The 24,415-nt window shown below is 45.4% G+C and overlaps 3 protein-coding genes across 7 annotated transcripts in view; 2 read left to right on the forward strand and 1 right to left on the reverse strand.

Moving 5' to 3' along the window:
• Nucleotides 1–1,773, reverse strand: part of LOC116445220 (putative HTLV-1-related endogenous sequence) — a 61,204-nt gene extending 59,431 nt beyond the window's left edge. For all 3 annotated transcript variants that reach the window (XR_004240707.1, XR_004240703.1, XM_032111595.1), the window contains exon 1: nt 898–1,773. Coding sequence is in view for 1 of the 3 variants with exons in the window: in XM_032111595.1 (XP_031967486.1) it covers nt 898–1,489 (592 nt within the window). In the remaining 2 variants the exon portion in view is untranslated. The remainder of the gene's footprint in view (nt 1–897) is intronic.
• A 70-nt stretch (nt 1,774–1,843) lies between these two features.
• On the forward strand, nt 1,844–10,991 carry SNAPC1 (small nuclear RNA activating complex polypeptide 1). The gene is made up of 10 exons (XM_032111594.1): nt 1,844–2,043; nt 2,744–2,903; nt 3,980–4,120; nt 4,574–4,678; nt 5,586–5,744; nt 6,164–6,238; nt 6,886–6,948; nt 7,884–8,025; nt 8,703–8,783; nt 10,596–10,991. The coding sequence occupies exons 1-10, from the start codon at nt 1,856–1,858 to the stop codon at nt 10,628–10,630; spliced, it is 1,149 nt and encodes a 382-aa protein (XP_031967485.1). The 5' UTR covers nt 1,844–1,855; the 3' UTR covers nt 10,631–10,991.
• A 4,420-nt stretch (nt 10,992–15,411) lies between these two features.
• Nucleotides 15,412–24,415, forward strand: part of SYT16 (synaptotagmin 16) — a 103,633-nt gene continuing 94,629 nt past the window's right edge. For 2 of the 3 annotated variants that reach the window (XM_032112573.1, XM_032112579.1), the window contains exon 1: nt 15,416–15,494. The gene's annotated coding sequence lies outside the window, so the exon portion shown is untranslated. Of the gene's footprint in view, nt 15,495–24,415 lie in introns of all 3 variants that reach the window. The other variant, XM_032112575.1, reaches the window with a different exon arrangement.

Raw genomic sequence — 24,415 nt, forward strand, 5'->3', positions numbered from 1 at the left:
CAGATGAAAGTGTCTTTTCAGAATAAGGAAAAAAACGCAAACCAAACCCCGGCAGGTGCAGCTCTCCTCCCACAGCTGCTAAACCCTGTCCAGTTCATATGCAACAGCTCTGCAAATCTCTCTGTTCCTACAGTCAATGACATTGGCAACCAGTGGTGCTCACAGGGAACTGCTGTTCAGCCGATGGCCAACCACCTCCTAATAAAGGCTGCTAAAGGTTGGATTCCAGCAACCTTTTGGGAAATAAAATAAATATGGAAAGATGCTTGCATGCCTGAAGCACTGCGGGAGCTCCTGCCATTGTAAGAGCTGACAGCGTGATGCGCCTCGCTGTAAGGAGCAACATTTGGATCAATCAGTTGATGATAATGGTGGACTGGAGGACATCATGGTACCGTAGCCAGAAGAATTCAACATTCATTTCGCAGCGCATGATTATTTGAGAAAGCAAATTGTGAATTTTTAAGCCGGTCGCTGGGAAAACTCCTGCAGGATTAGATATCCCAAAGGCACCACGCAAGACTCCATCCCATGCGCATTCCATACTTTCCCTACACGCTGTTTCTCACCCGTTACGGCTTCCCCTGCGCAGGGGGGATCTCGCACCTGCCGAGCCCGCATCCTGTGGATGCACAGGCACCCGGCCGCTCTCCTGCCCAGCCCGGGACCGCTCCCGGCGCAGGTGCCGCTGTCCAGCCGCGCTCCCACAATCAGCAGCCAAGCACCGACCGCGGCGGCGATCACCGCAACGCCGCCTTGAAACCCGAGCCCCGTCCCTAAACCCTCTGGGGACCCGCCCGAGGGGCTGCGGAGCCTGCCAGGCACCACAACCGGCTCCCCCGAGACACTGCCCGCCCCCGGCCCGAGCGGTGCCCGCTGCCGCGGGTCCGTACTCACCGCGGCGCGGGGCACTCCGACGCCGGCGCTGGTCCCGGCAGCCGCCTCGGTGGCCGCTCGCCCCTCTCTGTACGTGCGCGGGGGAGCGCGGGCAGGGGAGCCCCCGCCGCCCGCTCCGCGCCGCCGGCGAGGCCGCACCCACCCACCCTACGTGCGGCTCGGCAGCCGCGGCCCCCTCCGCGCCCGCCCCGCTGCCCCGGCCGCCTACGTGTGGCCGTGCATGCGGGGAGCGGGCGGCACGGCACGGCACGGTATGACACGGCAGGGCAGGGAAGGGCAGGGCACGGCATCCCGCCGCTCGGGGGGGGGGCGACCGCCGGCTCATCCTTGCTTGCCGCGCTCGCCCAGGCAGAAACGGGGCTTCCCGCAGCCGTAGGGGTTTTGGGACGGCTGGGGGGGAAGCGGGGACCGGCGCAGGGGGCCGGCAGTGGCCTTTCACCGGAGCGTGGCGGCGCGTCACGTCCCCACGGCCGCCCTTCCCGCGGGGGAACCGCTGTTCCCGAGCCCGTCGGGTCACGGCCCCCGAGCTCGGTGCCGGGGGCGCCTGCAGGGACTGGGGCGAGGAGTGTGAAGCCCCGCGCCTCGAGAGCATCCCCGGGCTGTCTGGGACTGCGGTGGTCCTGCCCCAGCGGACCCACCGCTGCTCATCCCGCCCGAACCCGCTCGTCCCCGCGGGCTGCACGCTGGGACTACCCGGACGCGCTGCTCGGAGAGACTTTTTGCCCGTGAACCGGGCTCGCCCTCCACGGCGGGGGCGAGCGGGACAGAGCCCAGAGCGGGCAGAGCGAGCGCCCGTCACCGACGGGATCTCGCCACACACAGGGGCAGCGCGAATGCGGACAGCCCCACTCCTTCACGGGCAGCCCGAGCGGCTCCGCCAGGCCCCTCCCGACCCGGGCCGTGCGCAGGCGCCGGGGAGCCGCGCAGGCGCCGCGGGGCTGCGGTGCTGCGGGAGCGCATGTGCGGAGCGGCCGCGGAGGGAGCGCGGCGCCGGCGGGATCGACGGGGAGCCGGCGGGATGAACGCCGTGCCGGGGCTGAAGGAGGACTGCGAGGAGCTGCTCGGCGCCTTCCAGCAGGCCGACACGGTCCGCTTCGAGCGCTTCGCCGAGCTGTGGCGGGAGCGCCGCTTCCACACCGTCTTCTAGTGAGTGAGGGAGGGGATGGCTCCCGGCCGCCCCTCGGCCCAAGCCGCGCCTCCCCCTCGTCTGCCCCCCGCCTGCCCCCCAGTCCCCGCTGCTCAGCTTCCCCCTGGGGGACGGGCAGCCTTCAAGGGGGTGCGGCTGAGCCGTGTGCCCCCTCAGGCCGCACTCAGGGAGAGGCTTGCCTGGCTGGGGATCTGAGGAAAGTGAAGTATCGGTCCCTATGTAATGCTGGAAAAGAGTTTTTAATTCAGTGTATTTTGTGCATTAGGAATGTGTGTGATTTGAGCGCTGACTCCGCAGGGAGCTTGGTGTAATGCTCGTGAGATTTAAAAGTGTGATCGCAGGATAGTGCATGTTTCACAGAATCATAGAATATCCTGAGTTGGAAGGAGCCCACACGGATCATGGAGTCCAACTCCTGTCTCTGCACAGAACACTCCAAGGGTCATACCCTGTGCCTGAGAGCCTTGTTCAAACTTTTCTTGAACTCTGTCAGGTTGTGATTCTTGGGGTTGTCCTATGCAGGGCCAGTAGCTGTACTCAGTGATCTTTGCAGGTACCTTCCAGCTGAGGACATTCAATGATTCTATGTTTTTAGGACATCTAAAACTTATTTTTCCTTCATGGATTTTCTAAAGCCTGCAGCTTTATATTTACTTGCTTTAACATCCTGCTTTTTTTTTGTTTATTTGCTTGTTTTAGTGGTAGAATAAGAGCTTTGGAGAGGAATAAGCTCACAAAGAAGACTCTAGAACTGGCCCAGCAGTACTTCTTTCCCCCCTACTCCTTCCAGATCCGAGTTGGTGCTCTGTACCTTCTGTATGGGCTCTATAATGCCCAGCTTTGTCAGCCAAAACAAAAGGTAATTGTTCCTGAGGTTTTATTCTCAGGGGATACTAGGCATAAGATACGTGGTATACTGCTGTCTACTGTGTCATTATAAATGCTTAGGGAATTTCCTCTTGCTTTCTTAAACGTAAAAATACTTAAAACCAGATGGGAAGCTGTTGGAAAAGGTAGGGACAGAGAATGTACTCATCATCTGTAGGGTGAACCCCCACTACAGCCTGAGTTATTATTTAGAATTCCAACAAAATTGAGACTGACTGAGTAATTTCCAGTTCATGTTAATTCATGAATGGGTTGAGAGGGTGCATGCTTGAATGACACCCTCCTTGCTGCTTTTAGGATAGGAGACCAATATCCAAAGGAGTTACAAACTCAGTGCATGGAGAAGTCGTTTGCTTAGGAACTGTGTGATGTATATTGTGTGCACATGCAAAATTGAGTCCAAATTCTTTAAATGACAAACTGAATTTGGAGTAGTCTACAATGATGCCATGATGTCTCATATTTTGACCTCAGACAAATCAATAACTTTTATGAAGTTGAATTTAGGTAATTTTAAAGCCACTGCTGGATAGCAGCTGTAAGAGAGTACATGAGTTGTAAAGAAACTTATGCAGAGAGAAAGTGAAGTGGGCAGAGTGGATGTGACATGAGAGAAAGGAGGAAAGAAGGAAGAGAGAACATTTATGAGCATTTCAGTGGCAGCACAGCACAACCTGGTAATAGTATTGTTTCCTAATCACTAGCAAAGAGGAATCTCCTAGGTGCAGATTTTTCACATACTTCAGAATGTGAAGGATTAATGTTTTCAAATGTCAGAAAGGACTTGTGTTCCATGTCACTGTCAAAGAAAGCTTCATGTGAGAGATTTAATACAACAGTATAATAATAATATAATAATCTTATTTGCATGAAATGATGATAATAATAAATAATGTTATAGTGGGATCCTTTCTGCAGCTCTGTGATCATGTGACATGCTATCCCTTGGACATTCAGGTATTGTCTGTAGTCAGATCACAGTAGTCAGCTGAGTTAATTTTTATTGTTGAAATATTGGTGTAACAGTATGTAACTCTTTTGTTGCAGATCAGAATCGCACTCAGAGATTGGCCTGAGATCCAGAAATTTCAGCAGGATCTGCTTGACTCCCAGCATTATGATGCAGCCTATATCTTTAGGAGAATGCAACTTGCCAGAGCCTTCCATTTCACAGCAATGCCAAAGCTAGTGAGTTATTGCATTAATGAATTACATTTTTAAACAAAATACCCTCATCTTTCAATTCCTGACAGTTCAATAGTACTTGTGGTTAGCTCAGCCTTGAGGCTGTGTTGAAATGTAGTATTTCTGGCTCTACATAGGTAGGTGATACAGAGCTTAGGGGATGTTTGAGTGCTTCTCACCTGAAAATATTTTTTCAATATCTAAAGTTCCTAATAGATTTGAGATGTCTTACCAGTTGGGGAAATGAATCTGGTTGCTGGATTAAATTCTTAACTAGAGAATAATTTGTGAAAAGTGCTGACTCTCTTCATCAGCAACAAAGCTGTTGTTGATGAAATGGGTTTATGCTTTTCAGCATCTCTCATCTCCTGACTGATGGATATGCAGTAGGAATTATCAAGAGGTGGTACCATTTTAAGTTTTCTTTTAGGTTACAAACATTGTCTCTTGTTTTAGCTGACCTACAGAACTAAGAAGAAGATTGAGGAAAATTATTTTAAAGAAGAGTTTAAGGACCCGAGTAACAGAGTAAACAGCCTCATCACTAATGATGTATTGGAGGTACAGTAACTTTTAAATGTTGAGTTTTAATTCCTCAGTTGTCCAAAAGCTGTAACTTCTCTAATCAGCACAGTCTTGTCCCTTGTAAGTCTCTTGTGGAATGAAGAGTAAGGTAATAGCCTGTAGTTTTACCAGACACTCAGAAACGTGGCATTTAGTTTGGAAGAATTGTGGTACCTTTTTCAATACTGAAGTATGCTCTAATGTTTTGTGTATTTGCCTCAGTGAGATGTAAAAGGGTGTAAATGGTTAATTGTCACTTAAAATGGAAAATGGGGGGAAGCATGTTTGTTTTGATATATCTGCAGGTTGCAGCTGGAGGATTGATACTTGTGGTAATAGGAATTTATTTATCTGCAAGTTTATAGCCTTCTCTCACCTTTATTTCTCCTTTCAAAACTTGGGTTTTTTTATTATATGATACATTTTTTAAAAACCTGAGTAATTGAAGACAGGTGAAGGTTCTTATATTGCTCAGTGATATAACTTTCTTTGCAGGTTTTTTCATATATTGCTGGCAAATGTGTAGCAGTAAGGTTGACTGCAGTGGTGCAGAAATCTGTGAAGTAAAATGTTGCCTCCAAAGAGATGAAAATAAACCACAGTATCAGAATGAAACCTGTGTCAACACTGGCCCTGAATAACATTCTTAGTTTAAATAATGCAAGATACTCTTTCTTCTTTAGCTTATTTGATGGGTCAGTGCTGGGTAGCAGGATTTCTTGCTCTCTAAAACTCAAATGATCTAACCAGAATCAGTTTCTAACATTCCTCCTGGTCCAATGGTCTCCTCAGAATGGTTTCTGTAACCCTGGGTTTGTACACTGAGGACTAATATTGCTTTACTGCTGGAATCTCTTTTTTCCCTAAAACACACTTTTTTTTCTTTTTTTTCTAATAATTTTAGGAACTGATGAATATTCACGACCACTATCAGAAAATGAAGTGTGTCATTTCAGCTGACAAATCCCAGCCAGACAAGGCCCTGAGCTTGATAAAAGATGACTTTGTGGTTAATCTGAGAGACATAACGTTGGAACATCAGGAATGGCAGCAGAACAGAATGGTAGGTAGTACCAACCACTGTGCTGTGGTGACTTAGCAGGTTGGGTGAACATGAAAGAACTGGATTTCTTGGTGTGATTATCTCCGAGCTGGTAAATCTCAGACTGAAGGAGAAGGAACTGTAACACTGAAGGCATGGAGTGTGTAAAACCTGAGGCAGAGATGTGGTGTGGAGGAAAGGACTTGTGTGTGGTCCTGCCTCTGGGATACCACAACTGACTGCTGAGAGGAGAGCCCTGAAGGTGTGACTTCATGAAATACCTCTGTAACACATTCCTGAATCAAAGAAGGGTCACAGTGTAAGGTGGATGTAGAAAATGGGCATGTGTATAAATATTTGTTTTGTTTTTTACAGTTCTTAGATTTTAGCTGTCTTGTATGTGACAGATGTTTAAAGAAAAACACTTTTCTTCCCCACAGAAGTTATTCCGAAATGCTAAAGAAACTGATGAAACGGAAAACAAAAAGAAAGAAAGGACTTTGCTAGAATCAGAGGTAAGAAAGCTGAAGTACTTTGCTGCATTGCACAGGCCAAATCTGGTCATTTTTTTACTTCAGATCCCAGGCTAAGCAGTGTAAGTTAAAGTTTGATAGCGTCAAAATAAGTTCCAGGGACAGCTGGTGAGGCTGGTTACTTGGTTTTGTTTTTAACTCACGTTGTTTTCTGTTGAGCTGTGAGCATTTACTGCTGCAACAGCTCTTTTATGCTCATAACAGAAAGTCTCTCTCAGGTAAGGAGGGAAAAGAGCTGTATTTTCTTGGCCAAACTCCTTTACACTTCCTCCTGGAATTTCAACTTAAAGCAATATTAATTTTTTATGCTACAAAATTGTCTCATGTTGTACTTGTCTGCTTCTTTCAACTCCGAATTTGAGTAAAATGTGAAATTTCAAATTTGATTTTTCTCATCCTGGGCTTTGTGACAGTGAAGGCAACCAAAATTATGCTCTGTCTTTTTAATAAAATCTGAACCTTTTTTTCTTGAAGTACCATTTTGGTGGCATTGAAATTATGTAGAACTAATTATAGAGTTACAGCTGTAGTGAGATATTGCTCAAGTGATTGCCTGATGTAATATCCCATTTCAGATCTGCTGTGATAGAATAAGAATCTTTTCTGACTGCACTCTTGTTTCTTTGCAGGGTTCTGAAAGAGCAAATGCCCTGGCCAGAATCAAATACAGGTCTTACTCTGCAGTTGTTGAGGTGGGTATAGAATTTCATAACAGGGAAGTATTATTGTTCAATAAGAGTTTTAAGGACCAGTGTAATGTAAATGTTGGGTCAAAAAGGAATGAGTTAAAATTGCACTCTGTAATTCAGTTTTTGAATGTTCTAGTTTTCCAGCAGGGAAACCAAAGCTCTTATTCTTGTTAGATTTATGGAACAGTGCAGGTAAGGCCTGTGCTTGGAGGACTTTCATTTACAGGATATCTTTTAATGTCTACTCTCTGTTTAAGTAGATTGAATTTTAAGGAGATGTAATAAAAATACCTGAGAGTTTAATTGCTCAGATTCCTTGAATCTGAGATATTGGAATCTTGGAAGATGCCTGTGAAAATGGGACCTGGGAGTTTAAAGTCAGTTGCAAGTTCTTGGAAACTTTGTTTCAATAGCTTCTCCTTTAAAAAAATACTGTTGGTTTGTGTTTTTCTTAGCAGTCCTATGAGAAACATCTCAGCTTTCTCTGTTTATTAAAATCTCATATTGAAAATGTGTCATTAAATGAAACAGGGCTCTGGCTTTTGTAACAGTCTGGACTTGTGAATGTGCACTGATAATGTTTTCTAGGCACTTAAGCAAAATATGGTGGTAAGGAGGCTTTACAGAGCAGCAGTTTTTGGAAGTGTTCCTTTTGTGGAGGGCTGTGCAACATGGTGTGGGTTGGTAGTAACAGAGAGTGGATTGGGAATTAATGAATGTTTCATTATCTGCATTTAAGTTATACACTTATTAAATCACAGAAGGGCATTGTCCTGTTAGAACTGAAGAATAGCAGCTAGTGGGAATCCTCTCTCCCTCTTTCCCCTTCTGTCCTTTCTCCACCCTTCACCAAGTTGATGCTCTGGTCCCTGCTGGTTTCTCAAGTGACCTGCAGCAAGATCTGGCTGTAGAAATTCAGCTTTTTTTTTGTCATTCAGGCTTCCAAATCCAGGAGACATCGTCAAGTGCAGTTAGAATCTTCTGAAGCAGGATCCAGTTGTGGGAAGGCTCCAAGCCGAAGTGAAAAATCCATCAGGAGACCACAGCCAGCAAGGAGAAGAGGTTCTTCAGAAGTCAGAGGTATTTCTCCATTGCACCCATGAACCTGGGGAGATTGCAAAAGTTTATCCATTGCTTTGCTGGCTGGGTTAAATTTTGCTGTTGATCAGTGGAACACTTGGGAAATTACTTTTCCTAAGGAAATTCTCTTTCTCATATCTAACTTTTCAACTGATAGAAGTTGCTGTGCTGTCTAAACCTTTTGTTTACTCCTTATTTGTTAAAGGTTAAATGAAATTAAACAGCAAAATGGTTTTGAATTGTCTTTATTTTTTGAATTATCTTTATTTCGAAGATGGGGATTTAATTTCAGAGTTCCAAACTCTGTTTTCAGACTTGCTTAGCCTCTGCTAGAAAAAACGTTACTGAGGAAATTAATCGTTCTTCAGAGAAGGGCATTGGGCAGTGTTGCCTTTGCTTGACTTTAAAAGAGTAGATGAAGTGTTGGGGAGCAGTAAGGGTATTTTGAATTATCACTGAACTGAGTTGGTGATTAATTTTCTTTAAATTGGTAGTGTTAATTACTTGTTATTGGAGGTTTCTTAGTGAGCCGTATTGAAGGTACTGTGAAAAGTAGGTTTGCTTACAGCAGTTGACCAGAATCTCAGGAGAGCAGCAGCAAACAATCTTTTAACTACTGGAGAAGGGACAGAGAAGCAAAAAAAAGCTGACAGTTTTTCCTCAAAATCTGTGTGCAGGTGAAATGCAAGTGGCAAAGGAAACTGTTACTCGGCATATCGGGATGCCAATAATCACAGAAGAGAACTCGGATGAAGGAGGTACAGTGATTGGAATTCCAGCAAACCTGTGACTTGTTTTTAAATACCCCTCTGCTGTGTTTTTCTGAAACTAAAGCTGATATTTTGGATCATGTCTTGCTGCCTTGCAAAAGCTAGATTTGGTTTTAGCCTGTAAATTGTTGCATGAAAATTGAAACTTTGAAACACCATGGCAAAATCCGGAGAGTAATTTTTTCTGCACAGATTTCATCATGGTGTGTTCAGAGTTAAAATTGGTCCAGTTTAAAGGAGTCTCATTCTTCTGTAATACAGGCTTGTCTTGAGGAATTCCATTGTGTAGGGAATAGTGATTTTTTTGGTTACTCATTCACTTACAGAAGATGCATTTTCTGGTAACTCTGGGAACTCAGGAAAGAATAGCCCTTGCTGCCCTTACCTTTGCTGAGGGGATATGGGAGGTTCCCCTCTAACCTTAGTTTCATCTGGGCAGTGTTTCAGGGATTGAGCTCCACTACAGCAATAGCATCCTCTGCTGTACTGAAAGCTGACTGACATTGCTGGGGGAGGACTCTGGGAACTGCAGCAGAGGAGTGGATGGCTTTGCTGTCACTCAAGCTACTGCAAATAATGTCATTTTAATTGGGAAGGAGTGGTCAAGCAGATTGCTCAAAGCTTACTGTGGAGTTGCTCTGCAGAAGCATCAAATGGAGATGTTGGACGATACTGAGCTGCTTTGCAACTCAGAAGCTTCAGGGTCTGTTCTCAGCTGCATGAGGAGAACGTGGCACAGTACAAAGAAAATTTCATCCTCTTTTTCATGAGGTACATTATTTATCTGTGCCCTGGGAAGAGCCCAGGGAACTGCTTTGCTGCCCTGTCTCAAACACAGGAGGTGTTCCTGGGAGAGGAGCTCGCCAGCTAAAAGTGGAATTTCCACTGGCAGCCCTGGCTACTCTGAGGCTGATGGGGTTTGCTTGTGTAGTGGAAAGCAAACTTGGTAGACCAGAGGTCTGGTTCTTAACCTGAAAAGAGGAATTAATTAAGTTGCTTAAAGGGGCAGCAAAGGGTTAACCACAACTTCTGGAAAGCTTCGATGGCAATAGATGAGCGTGAGGAGTACATCTTTTGCAGTTAATTTTCTATCCAAAATTGTATGTAAAGGAAGGATATTTAATACAAGGGAGTGTAATAACTATTAAAATATATTTTTAGTGACATGGTACATTTATATTTGCTCTTTTTAGAAGCAAAAAAGCATCTCATAGTACTGAAGTGAGATTACATTTTCTGGTCAGTTTTATTTGTAGACAGTGGGAATTCATTCAATTTTAAATGGTCAGGTTGAAGGTGCCATGGTGCATCTGATATTGCGCTTTGTTTACTTTCCCTTCACTTGTCCACTTGTTGAGGACAAAAAGTTTCTTTCTAAATCAGGAAAATCCTCCATTTCTCAGAATTTTCCAGTAAATTCTGAAGCATTAAAAATACCCATAAGCAGTTTCTTCATATATTTTGTGCTTAATTTTGTGAGTGTTCCATTTGTCAAATTCACAGCAAAATCTGGAAGGTGTTGGTGATGAGCAGAAAGCTTTTAAGGTGGAGTAAGTTTTGAAGTACAGTATTCATCAATGGAATTTCAGTTGATACTTTGAATGATATTGTGCTGTAGAATCTAGAAAGGTTTTCTTTTTCCTATTTAAAAAACATGGGGAGAGGGATTGGGAGGGGATCTCAAGAGCTCATCTAGTTAATTTCCTGTGCTGGATAGAATTAATTCTACTTGAACAATTCCCATGGGGGAAGATAGATTTAAAAGCTTGTAAAGAAACGCTTCTCTTGATTTCCTTTCAGAAGTATCTGTCCCCAAGAGGAGAAGACGACGTTAGAGGATCCAGTTGGAGAAGCACTAGTGTTAATGCCAAAATGAAAATATCAGAGGTAACACCAAGTGCTTGGTTTGGACACATTTGAACATTACAGAAGTGGCTGGGACCAGAACCAGAGGTGATGCTGGAATACTGGTAGTGACTGGGATACTTCAGCTGTCTCGTGGTGCAGCACCTGGTGCCTTTATTCCCCTGGTGAATGCTTCATGTGGCAGACCAAAGTTGCTGTGTCCTGTCTGAGATGGAAAGAGAAGGCTCAGAAAATATTTGCCCATATAAGATGCATCTATAATCCTTTATCTCCAAACATAAGGTTGTTGACTGTTGAAAATTAGTGCAATAAATTATTTTTCACTGTTGACTTGCTCCGTTTTATGGTGTGTAAATTTCACAGATGTGGAAATGAACTTGCTGATAAGCCTTTTGTTGTACCCTGGCTCCAGCAGATCTGGAGTTACTGTGTATTCAAATGGAGGGGTGTAAAGTGTGTTTATTAATTCTGCAGATAACCCTAAACTGTACAAGGGCAGGACTGGAATTCAGAATTATCTTTATAAATTGGAGGGGAGTGAAAGAAGTGGGTGTGGAAATAAACATGGATCTCAGTACTGAGAACAGGCACGGCATGGGGAAATGTTCACTTGGCAACAGTGCAGCAGAAAAAGCAAATGGACTGAGAATCATCAGCTGGAGTGTTTCCTGTAAGCACTAAACCCAGTAGAACTTGTGTCACTCAGCCTTGGTAGGCTGTAGCCTTAAATATCCCCACCTGACCACAACAATTTAAGAAGAATGTGGATAGTTACTCTCCTTGGAATTTCTCCAGTTGATCACAGCTGTTCTTTCAAGAAAGGCCAAAGGGGTTGGACTGTCCTTTTCTACAAGAAGGAATATAAAATAGAAATTCAGAAGATTTTGAATATAAAAGGGACCTAAATTGAATGAATTAGTTTGCTAGTATGATTCTCAAAGGCCAGAGGAATTGAATTGCTCTTACCTAGAAGAAAAAACAGTTGAATGGAGATATAAATGGTTTTACTATAAAAATATGAAATGTGTTGTTTGGCAAGGAGGAATGGGCCTAAATGACAAAGAGGTTGGACACTGGAAAAGCTGATGGTGAAGTGCCAGTGTTGCACTCCACCTTGTTAATGAGAAAAGAGGAAACACTTTGTTATAAAGCCAAACCTTATTGCACTGTAAACGGAACAATCGAGTATTCAGTTGAATAACCAAAGTCTTTATAGTCTAGTCCAAAAGTCATTATTATCCCGGATCTAATGATTATAGAAAAAGAATACTTCTACACAGATTAAAAATCCCTATGGTGGTAATAATACAGTTAAAATCATCATATATGCATTTTGTTTCTACCTTTTTTTTCTGGTTTATCGTTCACTCTTCCACCGCACTCTTTGGCCTGAGGTTGGGCTTAGGCTGTGGATGGAACACGCCTTAGATGTGGTCTGTTTAAAAGGACTCATCTATGGCTACAAAGGCTTTGGAGGTGTCATTTCTGTAAAATTCATACAATTTGGTTTTACTTGGGTTTTCTGACTAACATGGCATGTGCTTTTTTGTTACCAGCACAAACTCTCCCTCTGTGCATTTCTGCTCCTAATTTTTGATGAGCAGGTACAAGAGACATAGAAGAGACCTCAAAGGGAAACAATCAGACTCCTTTTGCTCAGTAACATGTTTAAGGGACATGTTTAGTACTGTTCCCTGCAATGGCACTTTTTCATAACATGAGCATCTTATTTACATCCCCTTATATCTTTGAACCGTCCTAAGACCTGGGTAAGGGATGGAATTTGTCACAATTTTTGGTACATCGTGACATGAGTCCTCCCTGCACTCCTCTGCAAATGATTTACAAAGCGTGCAAAGGCTTGGCTAGGCACAAGGATGGATGCATTCAACTAGCAGTTTTCATATTATAATAATGAAAACAAATGTTCTGTAATTTGTTTATAAAATTACATAGATGTAAAATGGAAGTTATGATTAAGAAGAAACTTAGAACTGCTAACTATATGCATGGTGATGTTTCAAAACAGTAATCCCGAGAATTTAGAGGCAGCTGTAAGCAGAGTTTCACAATGCTGGTGTAATTTTGAAAAGAAAGAATCCCTTGCTGCAGTCTGATGCGCAATTACAGGTTCTGAAAAACAAGAGAGGGACTTCCTAAAATGCTTCATTGAAGAAACCAGCTGTCATTAAAAAACCACAACAATTCTAGACTTCCAAACAGTAGTAGTAGTAAATGACTTTCTGGGATCTAAATTCTCTTCTCCTGCCTGTAGCCTCAGCTTCTGCAGTAGCTTAAAGCTGGAAGGAAATGTAATCTCTGTAATGCCAGCCTAACTTCCAGCTGTGCTGATGGATAGGAATGAGGCCATATGACAGTGTGTATCTGGATGTTGTTACAGTTTTCAGAAATAAATGAAATACATACGTTTTGGCTGAAGCTTCTCTGAGGTAGAAACACAACTGTTCAACCAAAAGTAGTCACCATTTCTTTGGCTAAGCTAAAAGATCCTCTTAGTGAGGCTTGAGCCAGTGCTCAGTGTTAGCAAGGATAATGTGGGTGATGAAAAGCAAAATAAACCTAAAACACCTACAAGTGACACCAGTTTACAGAATTACAGAATCGATTATCTTGGAAAAGACCTCTGGGGTCATCGAGTCCAGCTTTTGACTGATCACCACCTTGTCAACCAGACCATGGTCTTTTCTTGAACACCTGGAAACTGTTTAAGTGGAAGACAGTTTACAGTGTATTTTTTATTCTTATTATTAAAGCAACCAACATAGTCTAATTAAGTCAAAGTAATTGCAAAAGGCTGGACAAATTAAGCTCAAATACCAGCTTGGGAATGCTCCTGTAAGCAGCTGTGCTCAATCTGGAGGTTTTTGCAGCCTTCAAACTGAAGTTGAAACAGCAATATGAGAGTGATGGGAAAAAATTCCAAATGCCATGGATGACAGTGGAGATCTGTGGTGGGTATAGTTTGGTGTCGATGTAGGTATCACCTCTAGAATAATTGGAGAATCCTACAGTAAAAGGGATTTTGCTGTTTAAGGCCAAATTCTTAACTGAAATTCTTTTATTAAGTAAATTCATGTTGCTAGAAATTTCACATCTCTACTGTAGTGAACATGGAGAACAATTAATTAATCACTATCTGCATAAACATACGTTACAAAGCTGGAAAGACTTGCATTCACTCTAAACCCTTTCATTTCAGACTAAACTCTTTCTCTTCTGCTTTCTTTTTATTGCCTTTTTTTTGGGATTCTAAAGATCCCAAAGGACTAAGGATACTTCAAGGTTTATTCTAGTATTGTACTTACGTGTCTTATGTAACAGGACCCTATGCAGAGTGTTTGTATTCTCTCATCACATGTGCTTAGCAGGTTTCTTCAAATGACACTGATATTTTATCCCTTCTTTTCTGGAGTGTTTAATTTTGAAGGATATTCTATGTGTGGAGTTGGCTATTTAGATTTTACAAAGCCTGCTATGTGGCTTCCTCAGTCCATTTTCCTCTTGGTCCTCAAATCTGGGCACCTGATTAAGCCAGTCAATGGAATATTTCTCTCCCTCACCTGTGTGCAGCCCAGCACTTGGAAATGGGACTTGCAGAACTTCATGAGCTACAAGGAACTGAAAAAATGTGCTAAGCTCTGTCTTGCTCCTAGCACTTAGGACGTAGAATTGTAGAATATCCTAAGTTGGATGGGACCTACAACAATGATTGAAGTCCAGCTCCTGGCCCAGCACAGGACACCCCAAGATTCACACCATGTGCCTGAAAGCATTGTCCAAATGCTTATTGAACTCTGTCAAGCTTGGTGCTGTACCCACTGCCCTGGGAAGCCTGTTCAGTGCCTGACCACCCTCTGGGGGAAGAACCTTTTCCTGATACCAGTCTAAACCTCCTCTGGCCTCTAAATCTCCTCAGGCATTCCCTTGGGTCCTGTCACTGGTCACCAGAGAAGAAATCAATGCCTACCCCTCTCTTCCCCTCATGAGGAAGATTTAGGCTGTGGAAAGTTGTTGTCTCGTCCAAGCTGAACCAACCAAGTGACCTCAGTTGCTCTCATATGGCTTCACCTGTGGGCCCTTCACCATCTTTGTAGCCCTTGGGTCAATCTCTATGCTGCGACATAGTTTGGCTGCAATAGAAACCATCAAAGCCACATTATCTTTCAGCAGCTTGAGCTTTCTGTAACAGACCTCAAACTGCTTCCTCTTTAGTCACAGCAATGTAAACCTGGAGATGGGAAATAAGGCAGGACGTAGGAGCCAGCCATCAGCTGCTAAGGGTTACCGGAGATGGGGAGTAACTTGTTTTTTCTTATAAGAGAGTTTTGTGTGGGTTTTGAAAGTGAGGTAGCAATTAAATCCGAGAGATAGGCTCAGTGCTCCCTGCTGAGCAGGTGATTCTGACACAGGGCTGCGAGCTCTCAGTGCCCATCCCGGTGGGAGTGGGGGTTGCCTGTTGTATTTCGCACGTGCTACCAGCCGCTCAGTCCAGTCCTGAGGACCCGTGAAAAGATACGGTACAACATTTTGGAAGAAGCAGCGAAGCCCTTACCCTCCTCAAGCCGCATTTTGGGGTGAAAGGTGGCAGAGCCCCGGCCCCGGTGCCGCCCCGGGAGAGGCAGCGCTGCTCCCTTCCGCAGCCCCGCGGGACCCCGCGGCCGCGCCCGGCTCCCCCCGCTGCCCGCGCCGGGCGGGGATGCGCCGTGCGGGGCCAGCGCGCACCCTCCGCGCTGCCGGCCGCGTCCCCGCGGGGCTCCGCACCGCTCCGCGCAGCGAGCGCGGGAGGCCGGGCCGCGGCCATGGCCACGGACGGTGAGTGCGGGCGGCGCCCGGGGCGGGGGCGGCAGCCCCGAGGAAGGAGCTCGGGCACCGGCCGCGCCCCGCGCTGGCCCGGGCTGCGGGATGCTGCGGGATGCTGCGGGATGCTGATGGGAGCGGGGCGCTGAGGGATGCTGATCGCCCCGGGAACGGGCACGGAGGGGGAAACCGGGCCCAGCTCCAGCGGCCCTGCCCCTGTGCCGGCGGGGATCCTCCGCCGCGGGGCCCGGAGGGTGGGAGAAGGAGGTTCGGGGGTCTCTGTCCCTCCCTGGCCGGCGGCGGGCGGTGCCCCTCGGCCGCTGCCCGCGGGTTTCACAGGGAGTGGTGGCGGGGTGTGCTGCGTGTGTGCTCCACACGGAAAGGGTTCGTGTGCACAGACGCGAATTTTAGGGAGAATAAAGGAGTAGGAAAGCCGGCTTTTGAGATATTAACGGAGAACAGGTGTTCTTCTAATCGTGGGGGACCTGTCTGTGTATGGGAGCCTGGGAGTTGTTGGGTTTTCTCACCACAGTATAATAGAAATGATTTCAGGGATGATTGCCTCCAGATTTTTGACTGATGAGGGTGTTGTTTTGATGGATGGTGTTGCTGACCCACCCTGGCTCAGCTCGTGGTTGTGGCAGTGGTGCTGCTGCCAGGTATTTCCCTTAATATTTCAGATCACAGCACTGGCGAGTTGCTGAACCTAAACTGCTGCTGTTAGACACAGTCCTGGCAGTCTCCTCCTGATTTACTATAAATATGCCAACTTCAACGCTTCTTGAAGATTGCCGGGTTGATTTTGCTACATCTTTTACCAGCTTTGGGGAAAATAATCGCGTGAACCTTTAAGAGATGCCAGGATGGCTTATAGCAGTTTATAAGCTCTCAGGAAAAAATCCTAGACTTGAGCTTTTTATTAAAAATATTTGACTTAATCAGGAGTCTAATTTCTCTCCCCCTTTTGCCATTTAGTGATGTTCCTTTGTGTTTGCTGTTCCTCATTTTCTTTCAAGGCTGTGTCCCTAAGGAAGGGTCATCTCAGGCAAGGCCCAGGCTGATGGGTGAAGTTGTGGATTTTCTACAACATGGAGTCATTTGGTGCTTCAGCGTGGCCTTAGGAGAATTAGGAACTAACCTGGTTTGTTTAGAGCAGTAATAGTACACTTCTACCTTGCAGAATCTGTCCTTCCATGAGTTTGATTTTTAAAGCAGGGATCGGTGTCTGACAGTTGATTCCTCATCTGTTTGAAAATTGCTAGATGTTTTGATTGAGAAATAATAACCTGAAATGAAAGAGACTGGAGGGAAGCCTGATGTTAAAATGAATAAATTGTCATTCCTTGGACTTGGTGTACTTGTATTAAATTCCACTTAGATATAAGCTATGATTTTTATTGGAGTGGGAAAATCTGGATTGTTCTGTTTGGCTTTATATCCAACCTCAGCAGATGCCAGCCTTTCCTGTACTTGGATGGAGCAGTGGCACCATCAGCAGGGCCGGGAGATTCTCTTGTCTGGGGAGCTTTGGGAGGAGCAGAGGCATCCTGAGAGCTCAGGTAGTGTCCACTACTGTCCTTGTGTCAGAGCTGTTCGTCTGAGAAGGGCAAAAGAGCCAGACAATCTCTCCTTCTCTGTGTTTCTGGGCTGCCAGAAGAGGTGGCAGTGATGACTTGAGGTGATCAGAGATATATTTTACAGCCGTCTGCTCTGGTTTAATTGCTTAATTATTCATCATTCCTGCTGGCTCAAGGATCAGAAGTGAGGGAAGTTTGGTTTCCAGTAACTATGGCTTCAGCACAGTTGGAAATGAGTTTAGCTTGGACAGAGTTCAGGTGAGTGCCAAACAGAACTGTGGATCATTTGAATACATTTCTAATGGTTTTAATTAAAGGTGCAGGAACAGACCGTCCCAAGTGCTGAAAGATGAGCCAGTGGGGAAGGAGACTGGCCTGGCTGAATAGAAAACTCTGTCTGGAACTCAGGGATAAAAAGAGAGTCTTCCACCTGTGGAAGAAGGGGCAGGCAGCTCAGGAGGACTGCAAGAATGTTGTGAGGTTATGCAAGGGGAGAATCAGAAGGGCCAAAACCTGATTAGGACTTAATCTGGCTGCTACTGTAAAAGACAGTAAGTAATGTTTATATATATGTGCAATAAAAGGAGAACCCACATCCTTTGGATGTGGGGGGAAACAGTAACAAAGGATGAAGAAAAGGCTGAGGTACCTAATGCCTTCTTTACTTCAGTCTTTAATAGTAAGATCAGTTGTTCTCAAGCTGCCCAGTCCCCTGAGCTGGAAGACAGGGATGAAAAACGGCATGAAGCCCCCATAATCCAAGGGGAAATAGTCGCCTGCTATACACAGGTCTGTGGGGCATGATAAGATCCACCCAGGGCAATGAAGGAGGAGGTGGAAATGTTCACATAGCCACTTTTCATCATTTACCAGCAGCTCTAGCTAACCAGGGAGGTCCCAGGAGACTGGAAGATAGCAAATGTGACACCCGTCCTCAAGAAGGGCTGGAGGGAGGATCTGGAAAGCTACAGGCCTGTCAGTCTGACCTCGGTATCAGGGAAGGTCACGGAGCAGATCACCTTGAGTGCCATCCCACGGCACGTACAGGGCAGCCAAGTGACAGGCCTGGCCAGAGGGGGTTTATGACAGGCAGGCCCTGCTTAACTGACCCGAGCTCCTTCTATGGCAAGGAGACACACGTAGCAGATAAGGAAAATGCTGTGGATGTTGTCTACCTGGACTTTCATAAAGACTTCGACACCATTTTCACAGCTTTCTCCTGGAGAAACTGTCTGCTCATGGCTTGGACCAGTGCATTCTTTGGTGGGTAAAATCTGGCTGGATGGCTGGGTCCAGGGAGTGGTGGGGAACAGTGTCACATGCAGTTGGTGTGCGGTCACCTGGGGTGTCCCCTACACCTCAGTACTGGGGCCAGTCCTGTTCAGCCCTTTATTGATGGCCTGGATGAGGGGATTGAGTGTGTTGGTGACAACATCAATTTGGGTGGGAGTGTTGATCTGCTGGAGGGAAGGAAGGCTCTGCAGAGGGATGTGAACAGGCTGGGTTGATGGACCAAGGCCAATTGTATGAGACCACAAGGTGAAGTGCCAGGGCCTACACCTGGGTCACAACAACCCCATGTACCACTACAGGCTGTGGGAAGAGTGGCTGGGAAGCTGCCTGGAGGAAAAGGACCTGGGGGTGTTGGCAGCAATGAACATGAGCCAGGTGTGCCCAGGTGGCAAGAAGGCCAATGGCACCTGGCCTGTGTCAGGAATAGTGTGGCCAGTGGGACCAGAGCAGTTATGGTCCCTCTGTACTCTCACTGGTGAGGCTACACCTCAAATCCTGCATTCAGTTTTGGGCCTGTCATGACAAGGAAGACCTTGAGGGGCTGGAGCATGTCCAGAGAAGGGAAGGGAGCTGGGGAAGGGTCTGGAGCACAAGTCTGATGAGGAGCAGCTGAGGGAGCTGGAGGGGCTTCAGCCTGGACAAAAGGAGGCTCAGGGGAGACTTTATCACTCTCTGCAATTCCCCAACAGGAGGGTGGAGCTCATGCGGGTCAGGCTCTGCTCCCAGGGAACAAGGGACAGGACAAGAGGAAATGGCCTCAAGCTGTGCCAGGAGAGGTTTAGGTTGGATATTAGGAAAACCTTTTTAATGTAAAGGGTTGTGAAACATAGGAATAGACTGCCCAGGGCAGTGGTGGAGTCACCATCCCTGGAGGTATTTAAAAGACATGTAGGTGTGGCACTTGGGGACGTGGTTTAGTGGTGGGCTTGGCAGTGCTGGGTGGGCTTGGTGATCTTAGAGGTCTTTTCCAATCTAAATGATTTCATGATTTGATGGTATCCTCATAATATTAAGACCATTCTGTATATTTTAAAATCAAATATCTCCCAAGAGAATATATTTAAAAGAGGAGACATACACATGACTGTTCAGAGTAGTTTTTAAACACTGGGAGTATACTGGCTTCCATTTGAAAGCTCATGTCATTGTATCTCAGTTTTGGTTTTCCTCTTGTGTTTCATTTGCTTAAATTCTTGCTAATAACAGACAGACCTGCATCACACCTGGTTGCGTTGAAAGCAAATCTTAAAAAATGCCTGCTTTGTGGAAAATATTGATTGCACTTGTGTGCTTTTCTAAATATGTGAAACACAGGTACTTTTACAAAGAGCCTGTATTTGTGCATATACACCCGTCCCCGTGAGAAAACATTCAGGCACACAGTCAGACTTCAACGTAAATAGGAGAACATTTAAAATCTGTTTCCTTCCTGTTTTGATTCAAGGTAGGGGGGGTATTCTCCAGGGACGCAGCCTCTGAGGAGAGTTTGTTTTTCACAGAGATAGGCAACTTTATATGCCTTGGAGGAGAGGATGGAGGGGGCTTTGCTGAAGGAGTGGGCTGCAGTTACAGAGGTGCAGAGAGCATTCAAAAGCTAAAGGGCTGCTGGGCTTGTGGATCCAACAGCCAGGCTTTTAATAACGTTTTTAGAGCTTTGAAGACAAGAAATGAGTTACCAAACCAAATGTTTTTGAGCTTGCAGGACACCTTAAACCAAATGTATCCCCAGAGCTGTGCTGCTGATGGCTGTAGCCATGGTTTAATATGCTTAGGTCACCCTGAAATGGGCCCTGTTCGGTGCAGAGGGGTAATTACGGAGGAAGAGCTGCGGGTGTGGTGTGGCTGAGGATGCGCTGGAAGCGCTGTGGCAGCGAGAGCGCTTCCAGCTGCATCAGGTTTTGGGAAGTGCAGCACCGTGCCTTGCCTTTGCTCCAAGTAATGATGCCAGCCCTTCCTGAAGGACCCATCTGCAGGAGTCTGGGGTGTTTATTTGCCTTCTTGGAGTGTTCTTTTGCTTCCTGTGCACGTGGGAAACAAGTGAGTTCCATCTGGGTATGTGCTTCGATGGTGCTGCTCAGATGTACAGACAGCTCTTAAGTAAACAGGAGCAGTCATAGTTGTCAGGGGACGTTTCTAAAAACATCAGGTGGCTTTATTTTGAAAGCAGCCTCTGATGTGCCTTACGTAGGTTGTTGTCACGACTGATGGGGCTGAGCAGCTGTTAAGGAGACTTTGTGTTCCTGTCCCATTTGTGTGATCTGCTGTTGATGGCTCTGGTTGTGCATGGAGAAAGTTTGATCAATTATTCAGCAAGGGCTTGAGTCTAAGCTGTCTCAGAGCTGGCAAGCCACTACCTCTATAGACTGGTGTGGTTGGTTGTTATTTAGGCACTCTGACTTCGCACAGACCGCTCTTTGTGTAGTTTTGGGAGATGAACTCCCAATCAGAGGAGAATATGGTTATCAACCAGACACATATACACCCAGCCTGTGACAGTGGCTGTAATCAAATCCAATCAGGCATGTTTTAATCAATCAGTGATACTCTGTTGCCTGTGCTATCCAGAATTAACTTCTTGGATATCTTCCTTTTTATGTTTAAGATAGATTGGCTTTGTGTTGGAGGGTTAAATGAGTGGGTAAACAGTTGTTAAAATTGCCCGTGTTACCCATCAGCAGCTGCAGGACTTGGTTAAGGCAATGAAAAGTGACCTTGTGGCAGCCTTCTCAGTGGGTATGAGGGAAACAAGATGCCATTTGTGATGTCCTGAGAAGAGCAGCACCAAGAGGGATATGATCTCAAGAACAGTCTCTCTGATTACATCAGGAGCAACTGATGGGTTGGGGAGGGCAGAGAGAGTGCTGGCCAAAAAAAGGGTACTGGGAGGGTATTGCAGAGCCCACCCTGCAAGCAAACCCACAAAATGACACTTGTTCCTCCGTGTGTCTGTGTGGAGCAGATGGGTGGCATCTCTCCATTAACACAGTCCCTGTTTCTGGCTTGCAATCACCTGCGTGCTGCTCCCTGGAGACAGCACCCTGTGAGAGGAGTGCAGGGTCCCTGAGTGGCCCTGGGGAAGGGCAGGGATGGAATGGGGCAGGTTTATTTCCTCTCTTAGGGTGCCTCACACCGTTCTGACCCCTCTGTTTCACAAGCACCTCTCATGGCCCCTTGCAGGGGGCACAGCTGGGACTTGCGCTGGGCATCAGCCATAGAATCCTATAATGGTTTGTGTTGGAAGGGGCCTGAAAGATCATCTAATTCCAACTCCTCTGCCACGGGCAGGGACATCTTCCACTAGACCACACCTTGCTCTGATGCTGACTTTGAGATTGTGGAGGTTTTGCTTCCCCTTCCTGTTGGCCTGTGCTGTTTCTATAGTGCTCTGTAATGAGATTTATGATGATGATGATGATATAACTCAAATGCACAAGATACTGGGTGCCTCCAAGGAGAGGAGAGTCAGTCCTAATTAACCTTCATTGGCTTTGATAGGGTTTGAAAGCATCTAGAAACTTGCAGATGGTGCTTACTCCTACAGCTGGCAGGCATGTTTTAAGATTTCTGTTATTCAAAAAAAAAAAAAAAAAAATACAGGTTTGCAGATGCCAGAACTACTTATTTTGGGTCAAAACCAGAGTTTTGAAACAATTAAGCACTTCTTATAAAAATGTGGAAAATCAAAATGTGGTTTACATCTCAGAAGTGTTTAGGGAGCATATTCAAATAATGTACATAAATTAAAAAAAAAAGTCCCCCAAATCTTTCCCATCACATTATTCTGACAACAAAGTGCTTGTACAGTGGAAACAAAAATGTTCAGTAGCTGAACAAAAATCCAGTGATTTTAACACAGATCTACTCAGGCCCTAGTGGTGTCTCACTGCAATTGAAAGAAGAGAGCTTTCTAAGAGAATTTATTGCTCTTCAGTGTGGTACTTTCTTTTTTCCTAAGCATTATTTCTTCCAGTGTGGGGAGAGGGATTCTACAAATAGAAGGCATCTACACAATGCTGATTCCTGCTGGCAATGTGAATTTAATCTCAAGATAAGCATTTGGGCCACTGTTTAAAGGCAACTATTGGGATCTGATGTTGTTGTCTGCAGCAAAGAATTTGTTATGTCTTTATCAGACAATGGCAGCGGGGCATGAAGTGCTGTTCTAGAGTGGGTGGTTCTTCTCTCTTGTTTCTTAGTGGCTCTTTTGAACCAACATTTTCCATCAATAACTTTTGTTGAAAATACTTAAGAAGGTTTGTTGTCTGAAACCCGTGTTGCATAATGTGCCTTGGTTATGCTTTGTGCTTAAAAACTTTGAGTCAACCCTGAAGAACAACACAATCACCATAGAAATCACACAAAATGCTTTGTATGTGGGAGGGTTTTGTCCTCTTTCTTGTTTTGCAGCACCTGAAATCTCCTGAGTTTCTCTCCAGAGGAGCAGATAGAAAGAAAGAAGGTTTTTTTTTTCATTGCCACAAGGACTAGAAGGTTATTTGTTGTAGCAGCTGATATTTTTGCCTCATGATTTACTTCAGATCTACACATTTAGGTAAAATACCTGTTAGTGTTTGATGAGGGTGTAGAATTTAGTTGGTGAAGTTGTGATAGTTGCCTTTAAAGTCTTAAAAAATGTGCACGCTCCATGAAACATGCGTATAGTTACAAATTATTTTATTTGCCAGGTGCAAAAATGACTTTTGAATTTCTATAACACTGACGCTGCAATTATATTCATTGGTCATCCTGTGGGGGATACAGATGTGCTGAGAGCCCTACTGAAAAATTAGCCCAGGAGTTTCTGCTGCTGTACTTCAGAGTAAATGCTTGTTGAGGTTTTACTGAAGCTGTAATAGATGAGATGTACAAATGCTCACCGCATTTTGCAGCTTTGGGTTTTGTTCTGCAGTTTGAATTACCTGGTTTGCTCCCTGTGTTTCAGTATAACAGTAATAACTGTTTCCGCAGCTCAACTTGGATTTTGTATGATTGTCCTATCACAGAGTTTTCAATGGGAGCAGAGTGCATTTCATGATGAAGTCAGCAGACAGCCTGTGAACAAATTAAGGAGTATTTCTGTTCCCGTCATTTGCGTTGGGCAGTTCTGCCATGTTTTTTAAGGCAGTTCACAGAAGGGATCTGACATTCTGCAGGTTTTTCCTGTCTATATCAGGGTGGTCATCCTGCCTGGCTCCAAGAGCCACGTGCCAGTGTTGTCATGGACTGAACCACATGATGTGCACCTAATGGTGTATTAATTACATATCTATATTTACCAATTCATAAGACCCATGTGTAAGGGGCACTTCATGTGTGGCAAAATAGTGATCCCACCACTCAGTTACAGAGTCTTGACTGCATCTGACGGTCTTCTCATTTTAGCCCAAATACTGGCAACCTCACCTTCTTCATTACCCAGGAACACATTATGTGATCTGTCCCAAATGACAAAATGACCAGAGAGCTGTAATTTAGCAAAGACAAATGGAAAGTTGTACCTGTGATTATGTGATCTGTCCCAAATGACAAAATGACCAGAGAGCTGTAATTTAGCAAAGACAGATGGAAAGTTGTACCTGAAGGAGGAGCCCTCAAACTGTACTGTCTATGCTGGTACAGGTCAGTGTGTCCTGGTTTGGCGCTGCTCGTGGATTTCCTCTTTATCACTGGGGCATGCTGGGGTCTGTGCTGTGAAGGCCAAGTGGGGCAGAGGAGGCAGGAGATGTGCTGTTCCTTGCCACTCTGAAAATTGGTTTAGGTGTGTCTTGAGTCACAGAATGGTTTGAGTTGGAAGGGACCTTAAAGATCATCTAATCTCATCTCATTTGTACTCCCCTGCTGTGGGCAAGGACACCTTCCACTATCCCGGGTTACTCCAAGCCCCATCCAACCTGGCCTGGAACACTTCCATGGCTGGGGCATCCACAGCTTCTCTGGGCAACCTGTGCCAGGGCCTCAGCACCCTCAGAGCCAAGAATTTTTTCTTAATATCTAATCTAAACGTACTCTCTTTCAGTTTGAAGCCATTACTCCTTGTCCTATCAAGAATTACATCCTTCAGGCTCT

This window comes from Corvus moneduloides, chromosome 6 (genome assembly GCF_009650955.1).
Source record: "Corvus moneduloides isolate bCorMon1 chromosome 6, bCorMon1.pri, whole genome shotgun sequence".
Lineage (NCBI taxonomy): Eukaryota > Metazoa > Chordata > Aves > Passeriformes > Corvidae > Corvus > Corvus moneduloides.